The sequence below is a fragment of the Ovis aries genome, chromosome 1 (assembly GCF_016772045.2).
Source record: "Ovis aries strain OAR_USU_Benz2616 breed Rambouillet chromosome 1, ARS-UI_Ramb_v3.0, whole genome shotgun sequence".
In the NCBI taxonomy this organism is placed as follows: domain Eukaryota; kingdom Metazoa; phylum Chordata; class Mammalia; order Artiodactyla; family Bovidae; genus Ovis; species Ovis aries.
Genome location: NC_056054.1, coordinates 130954651 through 130974254, shown reverse-complemented (window position 1 = coordinate 130974254; position 19604 = coordinate 130954651). Strand labels below are relative to the sequence as shown.

At 38.6% G+C, this 19604-nt stretch overlaps 1 protein-coding gene across 6 annotated transcripts in view; it reads right to left on the bottom strand.

The window, feature by feature from the left end:
- APP (amyloid beta precursor protein) overlaps positions 1–19604 on the bottom strand; it is a 312615-nt gene that overhangs the window by 177237 nt on the left and 115774 nt on the right. For all 6 annotated transcript variants that reach the window (XM_004002800.5, XM_004002804.5, XM_004002801.5 and 3 more), the window contains exons 4-5: positions 4823–4935; positions 2234–2427 (exon numbers count right to left, since the gene is read on the bottom strand). In XM_004002800.5, the coding sequence (XP_004002849.1) occupies positions 2234–2427; positions 4823–4935 (307 nt within the window). The remainder of the gene's footprint in view (positions 1–2233; positions 2428–4822; positions 4936–19604) is intronic.

Genomic DNA, 19604 nt, shown 5'->3' with positions numbered 1-19604 from the left:
TGTTCTATAGTTTCGTGACTGTAACAAAGAAGACACACAGTAGTATCATAACCAGAGAGATGGGTATCGAAGTAGGTATAGTTACCTACTTTGACATAGGTAAATAATAAATAATGAGAGACTCATAATGAATAAATGAGACTCGAGGCCAGAAGGGCAAGCCCTGTGGATCTCTTTCCAGGACTAGTGAGATGGGATGTAGGAAAAGAACAGGCCACTGAAGAGGGTTTCCTAAGATAATGATGTTAGTAATGCTTTCAATTAGTTCAGTACGTCAGAAGGAGGGTAGGAGGAAAAGATCAACATACCTCGAAATCTATTCTCAGTAAATAATACGTTTTATAAGACATTAAAAAAAATGTGTTAAATGTGGAAGAGAGCCTGGCAAAAGTCTGTCACTCTCAGGAAAAGCACGAATACCCACTTTTAATTACAAAAAGTCCCTTGTGTATGAATGATCACGAATGGCGGGTCAACAACCTTGATACAGGGTTACAAGTACACAGCCGGCTCCATATGATTTTAAGAGCAGCCATGGAGCTGTCTTGGTTTATTCACCATCATCTGGGTTGTTTACTAAGTACAGAGTCAATTCAGCAATGAGATGTGATCAATCACGCACCCAACAAACCAGGAGAAAAGAAAATGGCTGAACACCCCCAAATTTCCTTTTCAATACTGACTGCTCTGACATCGGGTAGTAAGAGCCCTCACAACAACTTTTTTATGAATTCACCCTTAAACCTTCAAACCCATATATGACTGAGGAAGAATATGAAAAAGCCATCAATAAGAACTAAGCAACTCCAACTTTTAGACAAAGTAGCAATGAAATCCAAACCAATGGACATTTCTATACCTGGCACAGGGAACACAGGGGAGGGGGCCAACCATGGCCTAGAATGCAATGCTCAGAAGCTTTCCACTGACAAACCCTGTTCTCACTGATGCTTCCTGCCCTGGGAGAAGGAGTTCATACTATTTAACTTACATCTCTTAGAAACACAAGGAAATAATGTAAGCATACAGCTCACTTTTCCTTTATTTATTTCTCTTGTGGTTTAGAATTTGCTTGTTCTGCTACACTGAACTCAATTTTTCTAAATCATGTGAAAGAGGGAACACAAGAAACCTTAACTAACAAGAAGAGAGTTACGGTAACAATGGGTAAGATACCAAAAAGAAGCCTGCATTATTAACTGATAAAAATGACTATCAGGGATCCTCTGTGTACATAGATTCTTATATAGCTATAAAATAGATATGTATTTTTGTAAAACTATTTTAAAACAACAAAATTCTGTGAAGCAATTATCCTTCAATCAAAAGAAAAACGTTAAAAATTCTAAAATATATTATTAAAAACCCTGTGCTTAATTACATAAAAGTCAGAAAACTTTACCTTAATTACTATAAGCCCTACAAGTCATATTTAATATTCTACTTGGAAATTTTTAACATTTGGGAACAGCTGAGAAAATACTGAAGGAAAAAGTGAAGTGTTACAACATCATCACCTTCGGGGATGTGAAATGAACCAGATGGCCTTTCTAACTCAAAGATTCAGATTTTATAATTTTATGATCTGAATACAAATGATGCCTTCAATTAAAAATAAGAATCTACAAATTATGGGATTTAGATTCCAAAGAAAATGAGGTAAAAATATATTTATTAATAATCACAGAAACTAAAGTCAGTTAAAGAATTTTAGCAAACATTTATGATTGCCTCTGACCTCATTTATAAGGGACAAGATGACAAAGGCAAAAAAACCCACAAAAACAAAAGCCCACACAAACAGAAACAAAATCGTTAACAAAAATTCAGATTTAGCCAATGACTCATTAAATAATCCCCAAATCCCTTCCCCAAATTTCTAAACTACAGACCGAAACAGAAGACCATGTCATTCACCCAGCTCTCAAGTCTCTGCAGAACTACCAGTGACCTATTATAACACTGTTGGAATTTTGATCCCAACTCATGAGGCTAAAATAAAATAGTTACAATTAATTCAGTGATGGCTGATTAATTATACTAAAATTAAATGGTAGGCTATAACCAGAACAGAACTTTATGGTTAGACTTTATTCCATAAAAGCAAACTTCAATGGGAGTGGGAGAGATCAACGCAAATAAGAAACAGAAAGACATACATTTATAGAAGAAACAAAACTGCATGTTAGATATTCTGGCATCTAGGAGAGACGAAACACAAAGTCCACCTTACCTCCCATCTGCGTAGTCTGTGTCTGCTCCACCCCACCAGACGTCTGAGTCATCCTCCTCTGCATCTGCTGAGTCAACATTGTCACTTTCCTCGGCCAGTGGGCAACATACGAATTCCACCCCTCTGAACTTGTCAATTCCACAGGGCAGCAACATGCCATAGTCATGCAAGTTGGTGCTCTTCTCACTACAGGTCTATAAAAAGGTAAGGAGAAAACAATAAGTACTGGAGTAGTTGTGTTTCCTTTTAAGAAAATCCAATTATAGCAAGATATAGGACCAGCATATCAAGACCAGTTTTACAGTGGAAAGAATCATTTGCTTTTTGAGTGGATTTGCAGTAGTTTTTTTAGCACAAGCTACTTTGGTACCCTTAATTTTTAACTTTGGTACTTATTTAATAGAGATAGGTTGTTACGGGGCTTCCCTGGTGGCTCAACAGCATATAATCTGTCTGCAATGCAGGAGACATGGGTTCAATCCCTGGGTCAGGAAGATCCTCTGGAGAAGGGAAAGGTTACCCACTTCAGTTTTCTTGCCTGGAGAATCCTACTTACAGAGGAGCCTGGTGGAGTACAGTCCATAGGGTCGCAAATGACTTAGAGACTAAACAAAAACCTGTTGTTATACTATAGAAACGAATACAAACAATAGGAGTAGACACAAATTGGGAGCTAAGACGTAGAAGAAACCTCCACAGTGAACAGTTATCAGAAAATCAATTCTTTCCAGCCTCATTAGCGTATCAGGAAGTAGTGATGGTTCCACATATATATCCCCCCAACTCACTTCCACTTCCTTTACGGATAGAAGCTACTCTCACTTGGATCTAGCTTGTTCTAGAAACTGCAACTCTCTTGGCTCACTTCCAAAGTAACAGTCTTGGGAAAAGGAGAAACTATCCTCTGCTATGAATCAGAACTTAAAGTCATTAGAGATTTCTCCTTCAAATCCTTTCGCTTTCCTGGGATTTGTTAAATTCCCACAAATCAAAATTAACATAAAGCTTTGAAAGCACCCAGTGGTGACAGAGGAAAGATTAATAATTCAACACAATAAGTAAACAAGGAAATTTTACAGAGTGTACTTTGACCTCATAGGAATTAGACTTGTTTCTCAGTGGCAAGAAATTTTTTTAAACTCAAGAAGAAATGAAAAATGAGGTAGTCAGATGGGTGTCTGTGTGTGCTGAACTGCTAAGTTATATCTGACTCTTTACAACCCCATGGACTGTAGCCCACCAGGCTCCTCTGTCCATGGAATTTTCCAGGCAAGAATACTGGAGAGGGTTGCCATTTCCTAATTCCAGGAGATCTTCCTGACCCAGGGATCGAACCCACATCTCCTGCATTGGCAGACTGATTCTTTACCACTGAGCCAGCCACCTGGGAAGCCCAATCAGATGGGTACTGGGCTTTAATTCATCTAGGTTGTTTTCTTAATATCAATTAGCTCTGAAACATTTTTATATAAAGACAATGTTGCTTATAACATATTACTTTATAAAAGGCAAAATTAATGCTGAATCTTAAGTGGGTTTTTTTTGCCTAACAGCTTTAAGGCTATGATACAATGGCTAAATGGACGTAGATCAGGGTTTCTCAACCTCAGTACCATTGACATTTTGGGCCAGATCATTCTAGAGGGCAAGGGACACTTGTCCTGTTCACTGAAGAATGCTTAGCAGAACATTCTGGCCCCTGGCCACTATATGCCAGTGGTATCACCCCTTGCCACAAAAAAAAACTGTGACAACCAATAATATCTCTAGACATTGGCTCATGTCCTTGGGAAGGGATGTGGAGCAAAACTGACCTCATTTGAGAACCACTGAACTAAATCAAGGAACCTAATTCTGGGAGACTGATTTCACTACAAAGAAAAAAAAGGTATACAATTTATCAGAAAAAACTTCATAATATATTAAAGGGACAAAGCAGTTTTAAAGGCAACAACATCAAAAAGTGACATTTTACGCTAACTGCTTTATGTCTTATTGGCTTTGTTAAAAGCAGGGGGTTAGGAAAAGTCAGAACTGGTGCCACAGACTTCCTCCCTGTGGAGAAATGATGGCATCAGCGTGACACACTGAACACAAAATTGATGGCAAAACTCAGATCTAACTGCAATGTTCATGCCGGTACTGGGCAAGCTACTTCCTCCTCTACCACTGTATTCCCCAACGGATAACAGAGAAAAAAGTTAAAGCATAAAAACTCGGCACGTGCCAAATGAAAACAAGACACAAATTACGAAAATTTTTAAAAAGGTGTGTTTCAAGGTTTAGAGAGTATAAACTTATAGTTTCTAATTTATAAAACATGACATAGCATAACAAATCTAACTAAACATAAAATACTCATGGATGGCTTTTTAAAATGATAATAATAACTTATTGATCAACACAGCTGTTGTCTCAAGATATCCTCTTAAAATATTCATGAAGATTTTTATTTTTAACAGTAATAATTTTTAAAAAACACATTTATCAACAGACAGCTGTTGCCTCCAAACATCCTCTAACAGTGTTATTGCGCATCATCCCTAGGAAACTGTCACTTGACAAGGAGGAAGATGAAAGGGCTGGTACCTCTTTGGCCACGGTGTGCCAGTGAAGGTGGGTTTCACAGACATCCATTCTCTCCTGGTGTAAGAATTTGCACTTGTCGGGAACAAGGAGGGCATCGCTCACAAACTCACCAACTGCAAACAAAGAAAACAGCTTCATATCATTCTGTCTGCATCCCAGGGATCTTATCCCGGTGATGGTATCAAGGAAAGACAGGCTAAAAGAACTTCAGAGAAGTTACACTGCTTTTAGAATGATGAAGTAGTCAAACCAGGAAGAAGTATCTTTAGAATTTTGAGTCCTGCTTCCGTAAACAGCCAAGTTCCTTGTCACATTACCTTGATGGTTAAATACTTTCTATGTGTTTAAAGTGCAATTTTAATTTATTGACCATGAATCTCTGTGAATTAATCACACAAAAATCTGCCACTTAATTGCAACTAGGGTTAAAAAATTACAGATTGACTTCGCCAAGGTGATCATTTGAGAAGAATCCAAATAAATAAAGAATCCAAATAAAAATATGTTTCTTGGACATATTAATCTGAAACTCACAGAAAAGTTAGCATTTTTCGACTTTCTAAATAAAGTCTATATATACACATATGTGTATTGTATGTTTATATACATAATACTAGAGAAGGAAATGGCAACCCACTCCAGTGTTCTTGCCTGGGAAATTCCATGGACAGAAGAGCCTGGTGGGCTACAGTTCATGGGGTTGCAAACAGCTGGACACAACTTAGCAACTAAAACAACAAACAGCATACATAATACATTTGTGACCCCATGTACTATAGCCCGCCAGGCTCCTCCATCCATGGGATTCTCCAGGCAAGAATACTGGAGTGGGCTGCCATGCCCTCCTCCAAGGGATCTTCCCCACCCGGGAATGAACCCGAATCTCTTACATCTTCTGCATTGGCAAGTGGGTTCTTTACCACTAGTGCCACCTGGGAAGCCCATATACAGATAGTTTTCACAGAGTTTAATTCAATTAAATCATGAAAACTGTTCCTTAGACTTTTGCTATAGTTTTTTTTTTTAATTGTATATCATGTAAATTATTTTAGTACTGCTGGTTCAGGTATAAAGATATTACCTGAAGTCCTATAAGAATTCACATTCTCATAAGTACTTTAAGTTGGATAATTACAACATAATGTGTAAGCTGTGGGCTTAATTTTTATTTGTTTTGTTCACTACAGTATCCCCAATTTCATATAGATTCTGCACACAGTAGGCAATAAATGTCTTGATGAATGAAGAAATTAAATGCTATAATAGAGATAAAGTGATGGATCAACATAGTGAACACATCTTCTTAGGGATACTGGGAATGATCTCAAAGTAGAAATAACAGTAGAAATGAGTCTAAATGGATGAACAGGAATGGGCCGTGTAGGAATGAATGCAATGTTAAGACAGTATCTATCTGGTTTAACATTCTACTCCTAATCCATGGTCTAGTTCTAGCAAACACCACCATACTGCATGTATGGGTGGATGGATGAATGGATACAAGGCAAAAGGAAACCTTCTGTGCAAAGAAAGAAAAAAAGACAAAGCCTATCTGTAGAAGAGGCAGAAGTCCACTACAGCTGCAACATAAGGTAGGTGGGGGAAAATGTCCAGAAATAAATAAAAGACTGGAGAAATATGGGGGACTCTAGTTTTAGAGTCTAAGGTTTTAAATCATTTTGGATGTAACACAGGCCACAGGACATTTTAAACAGTAATGACATGCTTGTTTGATTCCCAGATAAACTCTTTAATCAAGTGAAAGATGGACTACTGTCATAAGATGATGAGTAATCAAGGAGACCACCTAGTAAGGTACCATGATCCTTCACGCAAGACATGCAAGAACAGATTAAAACCAACTACAAACAAGCAAGGAATACAAGTTGTCCACACATCAGCAAAGACAAGAACCATTTTTTTACTTTCATAGTATGTTACATGAAATTTTATGAAATGATACATAACGAGATAAAGGTTCTAAGAAGGGGGAGAAAAAGCAACTTTTCAAACCCTTTAAACAAAAGGATTCCTTAAAACTATCTTTCTAAACATGCATTTAAATTTTAGTCTGTCTCTAGTTCAAACATGCACGATGCCTCATGAAATTTAAGTATTTATTTTAATAAATAATACTTAGGTAAAAGTCTAAGCAAATCACAGGGGAGAAAGAGCCTTATCATTCCTCAGATCTCTGAAACAATTGATGGTGTCCACAGCATTGCACTGTGGGTCACAGAGAATGCAAGAATTATGAGACACGGTGCCCCCAAGGGCTTCATGTGGGTGGTACTTGGTGAGGAAGGAAACTTTTGAGTCCATGGAATGGCTGGCTTTCCACGTGCATCACTGCAATTCAGCTCCACAACAGCTATGTGATGGATCTCTAGAGTGGGACACAAGGGAGTGACTAACACTTTCCCAAAAACACATGTAATGCCACCCACCTTGAGAAGGCTATAACCAAGCCCCAGAGACAAACATCAAGATATAAATTATAAGGAAACAAATGATGTAATAATGCAAATGTCATATTTTTATTTTGCTTTTACATAGAATACTATAAAACAAAACAACAAATAAAACAGACCAAAAAAAAAAAGATGAGTTGGGAGAATGGAAAACAAAAATAACCTCATCAAAAACCAACACATCTTTCTCGAAGTGGACTCTTCATGGTTTCTCAGGGCAGGCAATCAAACACAGCAAGAATACTTTATACCAGAAGCATCCTATTTTCAAGGCCACAGGAGGCCAGAATTTACAGTGGCCTGAAGATGCCTGACTGATTTGCCAGCTCTGAACTGTCAAGCCATACTACCAAACATATCTGGGCTTCCCTGGTGGCTCAGGTGATAAAGAATTTGCCTGCAATGCAATAGACCAGGTTCAATCCCTGGGTTGGGGAGATCCCCTGGAGAAGGGAATGGCTATCCAACTCCAGTATTCTTGCCTGGAAAATCCCATGGACAGAGGAGGCTTGCAGGTTATAGTCCATGGGGTTGCAAAGAATTGGACATGACTGACCAACTCAATGGACATGGGTTTGGGTGGACTCTGGGAGTTGGTGACAGACAGGGAGGCCTGGAGTGCTGCAGTTCATGGGGTAGCAAAGAGTCAGTTACAACTGAGTGACTGAACTGAACTGAACTGAGCAACTAACACACACACACACACACACACACACACACACACACACACACACACTAACATATTTGCAAACATCAGAAATACTAAGCAATATTTTTTTATTTTTTTACAAGTAGTTAACTGGGAAGATTCAATGCCTGGACCAAAGCTATTAAATCAGTTCATGAGATAATCAGGAGAAGATATCGGATACTCTCAATTTTGTACTGAAATAGTTTTTGTGGCATAAACTGGATAATAGCTGCCGAACGACAACCTGCCCTTTTTTACTTGACCTGAGGCCAATCTACTAAGGAGTAGATTTTAATGCAAAGTCAAAGTCACTGGAAGATACTAAAATCTAGTGTTCATCAAAAGGACATGTATGATTAATTTAATAAAAGGATATATGATTTATATTTTTTATTTGGAAAATGGCATTTCATTTCACTGTGTGAAGATGCCCTTAGGTTTCTAATATTGCACACAGTCAAGAAATATATGTCCCTCAAATGAGATTGCTTTTTTAAAGGATTAATACGGGCTATTTAATAGGCCCTCGGGACTACTGGCAAAACAGAAAACTCATTGTACTCTAACATTAAAATAAAATTCATCAAAGCCTGGATTTTACAATCTTGTTTATATTACTTTCAAAACTGATGGCACATACTAGAATGTTACACATTGGAAATGTTAAAGCAATTAAACCACGCAAATCTGTTAACATTTCTTTAATAAGGAATGAAAGGGAAGTGGTAAAAATATAACAAATCCTTTCTTGGAATCTGGTTTAGTTTAATACGGTTTACCTTTTCTACGATGCAACAGGGGATATGTGGAATCTTCCTGTAGTGGCCACTCAGTTTTGTTGAGAATGCAAAATTGCTCTAAAAATAGCTTTTTAATTAAAAAAAAAATCTGATAGTATATTCCTGTAGTTTCCACATAGAACCATGCACACTTTCATTTTTATTTATCTTTTACACTTTATTTATATGTGTTTTTAAATTGGAGAATAATCACTTTATAATGTTGTGTTACTTTCTACTGCATAACCATGTGCATTAGCTCTATGTATACATATATCCCCTCCCTCATGAGTCTTCCTCCTACTGCTCCCTGCTACCTCCTACCCCGTCCCACACCTCTAGGTCATCACAGAGCACTAAGCTGAGTTCCCTGTTTTATACAACAGCTACCCATTTTTTTGTTACTGTTCAGTCGCTAAGCCATATCTGACTTCTTGTGACGCTAGGACAGAAAGTGAAGAAGAACTAAAGAGCCCCTTGATGAAAGTGAAAGAAGAGAGTGAAAAAGTTGGCTTAAAGCTCAACATTCAGAAAACTAAGATCATGGCATCCGGTCCCATCACTTCATGGCAGATAGATGGGGAAACAGTGGAAACAGTGGCTGACTATTTTTCTGGGCTCCAAAATCAATGCAAATGGTGATTGCAGCCATGAAATTAAAAGACGATTACTCCTTGGAAGGAAAGTTATAACCAACCTAGACAGCATATTAAAAAGCAGAGACATTACTTTGTCAACAAAGGTCCATCTAGTCAAGGCTATGGTTTTTCCAGTAGTCATGTATGGATGTGAGAGTTGGGACTATAAAGAAAGCTGAGCACAGAAGAATTGATGCTTTGGAACTGTGGTGTTGGAGAAGACTCTTGAGAGTCCCCTGGACTGCAAGGAGATCCAACCAGTCCATCCTAAAGGAGATCAGTCCTGGGTGTTCACTGGAAGGTCTAATGTTAAAGCTGAAACTCCAATACTTTGGCCACCTGATGCAAAGAGCTGACTCATTTGAAAAGACCCTGATGCTGGGAAAGATTGAGGGCAGGAAGAGAAGGGAACGACAGAGGATGAGATGGTTGGATGGCATCACTGACATAATGGACATGGGTTTGGGTGGACTCCAGCAGTTGGTGATGGACAGGGAGGCCTGGCATGCTGTGGTTCATGGGGTTGCAAAGAGTCAGACACAACTGAGCAACTGAACTGAACTGAACTGAGGGACTGTAGCCTGCAAGGGTCCTCTGTCCATGGCATTTCCCAGGCAAGAATACTGGAGTGGATAGACATTTCCTTCTCCAGGGATCATTTCCTGAACCAGGGATTGAATTGGGTCTCCTGCACTGGCAGGCAGATTCTTTACCACTGACTCACCATGGAAGCCCATCTGTTTAATACATAGTACTCTTAATTTTAAAACAAAATTTCTGTTTATTTGGTTTGATCCTCAGGTTAAAAAAAATGAACAGAATCCAAGTGAAAGAGACCACAATAAATTAAGTATTCTAATGAGAAATCATCTTTCTGCTAATGTTGAATTTTAGGAATTTGGCATCATTCAATCCTAGTAGTTTCCCCTGGTTGCTCAGAAGTGAAGAATTCAACTGCTAATGCAGGAGACATGGTTTGATCCTTGGGTCGGGAAGATTCCCTGGAGAAGGACATGGCAGCCCACTCCAGTGTTACTGCCTGGGAAATCCCATGCACAGAGGAGCCTGGTGGGCTACAGTTCATAGAGTTGCAAAGAGTCAGACAGGAATCAGTGACTAAACAACAAAAACAATCCCATTAGTTAAATTCAATATACAACTGTGCATATTTACTGGTAATCACACAACCTGGTTTCTTGTTTTAAACATTTACAATTTATATTACACACACTCCAGTTGAAAAGGAATTTTCACAGCTAAGGAACAAGATCTCTGCTTGGCTTCTTTGCCAAAAAGTCTTGGCAAGGTAAACAACAGCACGGAATTCATTTGGGACTCTGCAGGCTCTTAGGTGGTCTTTGAGAGGACTGTCTTATTCAAATTACCTCATTTTGCAGATGAGGGGAAAAGAACCCAGGTCAAGTGGCTTGCCCACAGAGCCAGTTGGCAGTGCAACTGGCCTGAAAATCGACCTCTGGACTCCAATCCAAGTGTGGTTACTCAACTCACTGTTTTTTCAAGTCTGGTTAAACTGGGTTACTTGGCCAATTCTCTTTGGCTTTTATAAAAGTGGATTCACTTTTAGACTATAAAATTATGTTGTGATCTACAGTGTGGTCAATGGAACAATAAAACCAGACTTAAAGTAGCTAGCAAGTCATATAAGCAGTTAAAAATGCATTCCACTGCACAGAATGGAACGCATGGTAAACACAAAAGAGAATGCATGACAAATAGAGCATAAAGTCATGACAATTCTCTCTCCCACGAGTCTCACATTAAGGCTGAAGCTGCTGCAGATGTTCCATGATGCTCTCAGAGACTAGGTTATTCCTATATTTCTGCACTAGGGATTCCCTGGTGGCTCAGTGATGAAGAATCCACCTCCAATGCAGGAGACATAGGTTCTATCCCTGGGTTAGGAAGATCCCCTGGAGAAGGACATGGCAACCCACTCCAGTATTCTTGGCTGGAAAATTTCATGGACGAGAAGCCTGGCGGGCTACAGTCCACCGGGCTGCAAAAGAGTTGGAGATGACTGAGTGACTCAATAACATCTTTCTGCTCTGCACTGCCATCCTTTGTGAGTTGGCTTTTCTCAACATGCTTTGTGATCATGAAATAGCCACAGGATATTAAGAGTTCATATTCAAGTTCCAGGCAGGAACAGCTCAAGGGATAAAGGTTTTCTATTTTTTTTTTCTCCCCCTGTTAAAGCTTTGTTGTTTCCCTGGGAGGAACATCCACCCAGTATCCACATCCCATCCGCCAGAGCTATGTCATCTGGCCACATTGAACTGAGAGGGAATTTGCAAACAATAATTTTGGTCAAGCGCATTGTCTCCATGAATGAGGAAAATCTGGAATTCTTTTTGAAAGGAGGAATTAGGACAGAATATTAATCAGGCAAATACAGAGTCTCCCACAATATGAAATTTGAAGACAGCAATGTATTTTTGTTTCTTTATGTTCCTTTACAAAGGACAGATGATTCCAGGAAGACAATAGAGAGTAAAAGCACTACAACTAAAACCAAAAGGATATGGAGAAAAGGTGGGGAAGGGTGCTAGAGCAAAGAGCAGAATTTCTCAAAACCGAGTCTCCTAAATTTCTGAGTAGGAGTGGGACTGAACAGACTGAATGAAAGTTTCCAGAACCACATGTATGGTCTTCAAGCCAGACATTTCAAATGAATAAATTGTTTTTCTATGAATTCACAAAGATTAAATTGGTGTTGGCTAGAAACCTTTCAGGTCTTTGGATTTCTGCCCAAGGTGTAACCTCCCTTCCTTGTCTCTAAAGAGTTAAAGGAACGGGTGAGAGAGAATTCTAGCAATGGGATTCCTGAAAATTGGCAAAGCCTCAGATAAGATAAGCAAAAGGCAAAAGAAGTGAAAGCTACAAGTTTCTCCTAAACTCTATCTCTAACTTTTCAAATGAATGGAGCCAAGTCTGGCTTACATACACAAATGGCAGGTTGAGTGTAAGAGAGAAACAGTGTTTGACCCAGGTTCTGAATAACAATAGTCTTGTAATCAGGAAAGCTTCCCAGGAGGCACAATGGTAAACAATCAGCCTGCCAATATAAGAGACACAGGAGAGGCAGGTTTGATCCCTGGGTCAGGAAGATCCCCTGGAGGAGGAAATGGAACCCACCCCAGTATTCTTGCCTGGAAAATCCTACACAGTCCATGGAATCACCAACAGTCAGACACGACTGAGTAACTGAGCATGCAAGATGATGAAAAGACTGCAGAGGACACAGGTGAAAAAGACAGGAACAAAATAAACATTTGTTAGCTATTGTGCAGCTTTTTCAAAACCTCACAAAGGCATGAATTAATTCTGGTACTGCTCAGCCAGTGTACAACTGAAGAACTGTGTAAATAGAAGGTGGATGGTAGGGCCAGGCTTGCCCCTGTCAGTGAAGTTTGCAGATAAGCCAGGGGAGGAGCCAGAAAGATCCATGAAGTAACAGATCAGAGTTGGAGCCGTAAGGATGAATACATATTTAGCTTAATATAGATACAGATAGATAGCTACAGAAATATTCATACAAGCTGGACACTATACAAATATAATGCCTCACTCTGAGAGGTACCTAAAAGTAGATGTTCTAGTAGCAACAAGCACATCCAGTGCCCAGGTCTCTATTTTTAATATGATTCTGCAATAAAAGGAACTAGAGTCCCTTGGAAAAATAGAGGATTCTAGGATTAGGGCCTAAAACATATGAGTCTGGAACATCTTGTGGAGAAAACAATAAAAGAGGGTATTTCAAAATAAGCACAGGAGCCAAATGAATGAGCTCCCAAAGGCCAAAATTAGAACAACTTGAGCAATTACGTGTGTGTATGTGTGTATATATATATAATTAATAAAGTAGTATTAGATTATAACACAAAATATAAAATGTCTATGAGTTACTAAAACTGAATAAATAAAATGGGTGGTAAAAGGCAAACCTGTGTAGAATTAAAAATCATCTATACCCTCAGGAGGTGAAGCAAAATTCTCTATTCCTTACTTCTGGGCTATGCCTAGTGACTTTCTTCTGAAGAGTTCAGTACACAATGAGGGGGAAAGAGTAGGTTTATAGTAGAGAAACCTGACAACCACTATCCCAGCCATATGATCAACGTCAACAGAAATAGTGACAGATCGTGTTGATCACAGGGGCTCTTGATATGATATGATGACAAAGGCAATCTATTTCTGTGGTCTTTCTCCCAGAAACCCATAACTCCAGGCGAAGCATAAAATTCCACCTGGAGCATCCTAAAAAAACACCTGACCACTACTCCTCAAAATTGCCAAGGTCAACAGTGAGGAAAGTATGAGAGACTGTCAAGGAGTGTTGATTAGACATGGCAAGTAAATTTCACGTGGTGTGCTGCATGGGATCTTAGAACAGAGAAAGAATTTTAGGTAAAAACTAAGGACATAAATTTTAAAACGCTTGCTCCTTGGAAAAAAAATTTATGACCAACCTAGACAGCATATTAAAAAGCAGAGACATTACTTTGCCAACAAAGTTCCATCTAGTCAAAGCTATGATTTTTCCAGTAGTCATGTACGGATGTGAGAGTTGCACTATAAAGAAAGCTGAGCGCCGAAGAATTGATGCTTTTGAATTGTCGTGTTGGAGAAGACTCTTGAGAGTCCCTCGGACTGCAAGGAGATCCAACCAGTCCATTCTAAAGGAGATCAGTCCTGCGTGTTCATTGGAAGGACTGATGCTGAAGCTGAAACTCCAATACTTTGGCCACCTCATGCAAAGAGCTGACTCATTGGAAAAGACCCTGATGCTAGGAAAGATTGAGGGCAGGAGGAGAAGGGGACAATAGAGGATGACATGGCTGGATGGCATCACCAACTTGATGGACATGAGTTTGAGTGAACTCCGGGAGCTGGTGATGGACAGGGAGGCCTGGCGTGCTGCAATTCATGGGGTCGCAAAGAGTCGGACACGAATTAGCGACTGAACTGAACTGAAGGACATAAATGAAGGATGAATAAAAGGACAGACTGTATTAATAATAATGGATCAGAATTGGTTCATTAACTGTAAGAAATGTACCACTAGATATTAATACTGGATTGGCCAAAAAGTTTGTCCAGGTTTTTGTATGCTTTTATGAAAAACTGAACGAACTTTTTGGCCAACCCAATTAGGGGAGACTGGGTGAGGAGGTATATGGCAATCCCCTGGAATGTCCTCTTGATTTTTATTAACATTAAATAATATTAAAATTTATTAAATCTAATAAAATACAAATGAATATAACTTTTATTAAATCTAATTAATTAACATTAAAATTAAAATTTATTAAATCTAAAACTTAGAGTAATGCCTACCTAAAAAAAATTTGAAGGTCCACATCAGATTTTGATAAGACATACCTATTCACTTCCATGTCAAGATTCTGACTTTCAACCACTATGAAATTACTGTCAACTGAAAAGAACTTGTGTTAAAAAGACATTTACTTGGAGAAGGAAATGGCAACCCACTCCAGTATTCTTGCCTGGAGAATCTCACGGACAGGTGAGCTTGGGCGGGCTACAGTCATGGGGTTGCAAAGTGTCAGTTATGACTTAGTGGCTAAACTGCTAGGTATATATATATATATATATATATATGTCTTATAGTAGGAAAAGTCTCTAAAAATTTTTCACCTTGCAAAACTGAATCTCTATATTCATTGAATGACACTCCTGCTTTTTCCTCTCCCCAGCCCCTGGCAACTACCATTTTCCTTCCTGCTAAAGAAAAAATATTTTTGAAAATACAAGATAATTTTAACTTTTTCATTTTTAAGCTTCATTTTCATATACTGGAGAGGGTGTGGAGAAAAGGTATGCTCTTGCACTGTTGCTGGGAATGTAAATTGATACAGCCACTATGGAAGACAGTATGGAGATTCCTTAAAATACTAGGAATAAAACCACCATATGACCCAGCAATCCCACTCCTAGGCATATACCCTGAGAAAACCAAAATTGAAAAAAACACATGTATAGCATTGTTCATTACAGCACTATTCACAATAACTAGAACATAGAAGCAACCTAGATGTCCATAGACAGATGAATAAAGAAGTTGTAATATAAATATATACTATGCAATATTACTCAGCCATAAAACGGAACACATTTGAGTCAGTTTTGATGAAGTGGATGAACCTAGACACTATTATACAGAGTGAAGTGAGTCAGAAAAATAAAGATAAATATTGTATTCTAACATATATATGTGGAATCTAGAAAAATGGTACTGAAGAATGTATTTACAGGGCAGCAGTGGAGAAACAGACATATGGATATGGGAGAGGGCAGGAGAGGGTGAGATGCATGGAAAGAGTCACATGGAAACTTACATTACCATATGTAAAACAGATAGCCAGGGGAATTTGCTGTATGGCTCAAGAAAGTCAAAGGAGCTCTGTATCAACCTAGAGGGGTGGGGTCAGGAGGGAGATGGGAGGGAGGTTCAAAAGGGAGGGGATATATGTATACCTATGGCTGATTCATGCTGGAGGTTTGACGGGAAACAAAAAAATTCTGTAACAAAATTGTCCTTTGATAAAAAAAATAAACGAATTTTAAAAGAGGATAAAAAAATAAATTCAAATTGTATATATTTTAATAAAATTGTATCTTAATATTTTAATTCTTTAGACATTACTTTTAATAGAACACAAATTATATGAAAAATCTTGACTGTAACATCTTAATTATTATCTTGACTTAATATCTTAATTAAGTGCAATGAAGGCAAAAGAAATTTTATGGAATATATTATATTTTATGAAAATAAAAGATCTTTATTAACACGGGCTTCTCTTCTATGACATCTAAAATAACGAGACAAAGCTTAGTTTTAGATTTTCCTAGCAAATTTTCTGTTTCAATAATTTGTGCATGGGTGGCATTTAAATTCTTGTAAAAACTTTCAGAGTTTCTGAGTAATCATACATTTATAAATTATAAAGGAAATGCTTAAAAAATTTTTTTTGACCATTTTTAAAGTCTTTACTGAATTTGTTATAATATAACTTCATTTTATGTTTCGGGCTTTTTGACCAAGAGGCATATGAGAGCTTAGCTCCCTGACCAGGGATAGACCTTGCAGCTCCTGCACTGGAAGGTGAAGTCTTAACCACTGGGACCCCCAGAGAAGTCCCTATAAAGGAAATTCTTTGCTTTCCAAGTTTAACCTTGTCTTAGAAATGTAAAAGTCACTGATAAAATTCAATTCACATTTACAAATTAGAAATCTGAAGCCTCATGGGGTCTTTGCCTAGTTAAAAAGAGAATCAGCTTCAACTTTGGACCTTGACTATGGAACGCTCAGTATTTCAGCAAAGTATTACAATATTCCATAGATTCTGAATCATGCCTTTCTCACCAAACCACTGAAGATTAGTTATGTGTTTTGCTCTGTTGCCTCTTTTTTATGGAGTTATTACTCATATTCTTGATTTTAGTAATAATGGATCTTATTACTCATATTTATAATTACCCCAACATCAAAGATACAGTTATGAAAATAATCTTTCCAGGTCAGGAGGGTTCCCAAACTCTAAGCTGGTTCAGAGTCACCTGGGATGCCTGATTAGACTGCAGATCCATCCTCTTCTGGCCCCAAGACCAGGACTGGATCCCTGTGCTTGGGATGCACGTGAAAACACACTTCCCCAGAGGGATTCAGATTCAGGCAGTTCATGGACCACACTTTGAGAGATGATTTGGAGCAGGGTTTCTCAAGCTTTAACATGCCCTTGAATCACCTGGGGATCTTGTTAAACTGCAGTTTCTGATTAAGTCCAGGTGGGGCTGATTCTGTTTTTATAACAAGTTCCCAAGTGACTGGATTCAGCTATTCCTTCAGGTAGCTTAGGTCTACTTAACAGAATCCATTATTACTAATCTTATTAAGGTGTTTTTTTTTTTAAAGTCACAGGTTATTGTATTATAGAACCCTTTTTGGAATAGCTTTTTCTTTTTAATGGAGGCAAAATACACATAGCATACAATTTACCATTGTAACCATTTTTTAAGTGTACAGTTCAGCTACATTAAGTAGATTAACATTATTGTGAAACTAGTTTCCACAACTGTTTTCATGTTGCAAAACTGACACTTTATACCCATTAAGCAAGTCTTCAGTCCCCTCTCCCCCAATCCCCATGTCAGAGATGGATTCCTGTGCATTCTCTCAGCTCAGACTTCTGTTCTCTCAATTTCTTTAACCCAGTATAGCGCAGTTTCTATCATTTCAACAATGTAATCAGTGCAAAAAGTTAATACTAAGACAGTCTACATTCACCACCAACCCTGCTACCAAGACTAACTCTTTGATATATGATGGGTATATTCCGCTTATAGCACACACGACGACTTTGAACTAGAATATCTCAAGCACTCAATAGCCACAGGTGGCTAGTGTCACCATTGCACTAGCTTAGCGTCAAGTTTTTGAAATCAAGGCTACCTTTCAAGGAATGATGAGTGGAATGGGGACAAGCTGAGGTTATAGGGGAGACTAACTCCAAAGAAACAGGTCTAAGCAGAAATAAACATAAGACTGAATATACTGGGAAGACTATATGCACAGTTCTATATGCCATCACAATATCATATATTTAATCACTGAAAGTGAAGTGAAAGTGAAGTCGCTCAGTCGTGTCCGACTCTTTGCGACCCCATGAACAGTAGTCTGCACCAGACTCCTCCGTCCATGGGATTTTCTAGGCAGGAGTACTGGAGTGGGTTGCCATTTCCTTCTCAGGGATATTAAATTTATTACTGTGGTTAACTCTATTTACCAGCAAACATCACTTCTTCTCTTATTTCTCTTTTTGCACTTCTCATATTATAATTTGTACTCATGATCATGCAATTAATTCAAATGCAGAAATTTAAATAAGGTTTCCTTCATATCTACTCATCATTAGCCTCGTTCAGTCTTCTATATTTTTGAGAGATGATGTGAAAGGTGCATACTGAAGAGATATCCTGTTAAATTCTCTATTTCATCTCTTGAAAATGCAAGTATCCTCACTGGCGGCTTCCTCCTAACACGTCTCTTTCTTTCTGACTTTCTAAAAAATTCCGTAACTGATGGGTTTTAAAGATGCAATTGATGGGGTTATATCACGGAGCTTTTAAAAACCCACATAATTGACAACAAAATACCAACTGGGCTGATGCTTGAGGACACAAGAGAACCACCAGTGATCACCAAAACCTTAAATTATACAGAGAAGTAAAAACATACAGTGCGTTTTGTCCACACACCTTACTCAGAAACCTATGTGTGAGGCAGGCTATAATCAAAACAGGAAGAGGCATTTTCACAGATAACCTTCTCAACAAAGTTATGGACTATCATTATGAAGCCTCTGACTTGCCCTTCTTCCTGGCTCATCACCATCTGGCCTCACTTCCAACGATCTCCAATAATTCTTTTTTCAAGGTCAGTAGCAACAAATGCATGAGTCTCTTTCTCAGCCCTCAGATCAGCTGTCTGTTCTCTGCCGTATCACTTTCTTCCTTAAGTTATGTCTTCTCAGGCAATACTTGTCCTCCCACTCTCTGTCTGGAGCTAGTCATTCTGTCCCTCTCATCGACTCCTCTCTGAACAACTGATTCCAAAGGAAGACTCTGTCCTCAGCTTTCTGCTTGGGCTTTCTCATATTTATCAGTCATGTCCAAGCATTCAACAGCTTCCACACCTCTCCATGGTGACCTTTCAGTTGCCAGTTCTATTCCTTTGCTGGACACCCACACGGAGAACATTGCTTTCAGCAACTGTACTAGATTAGAATCCAATACAACACCAACCGACCATCAGCTCCTGGAACTGTACAATACTGTACAAAGAACAATAAGCAATTCCTTATTGGGCCAAAATCTATCTTATGTGGAAGCAACATAAGGGAAGAGACCACCATTCAACTATTTTTTTTCCACATACAATTCATTTGCTGTTTTACAACTTATGGTTTCAAAGGCGAAAGCAAAAACTGTTAGTTGCTCAGTTGTGTCCTACTCTTTGAAACCCCATGGACGGTTGCCCGCCAGGCTCCTCTGTCCATGGAATTCTCCAGGCAAGAATGATGGAGTGAGTAGCCATTTGCTTCTCCAGGGGATCTTCCTGACTCAGGGATCGAATCTGGGTCTCCAGCATGGCAGGCA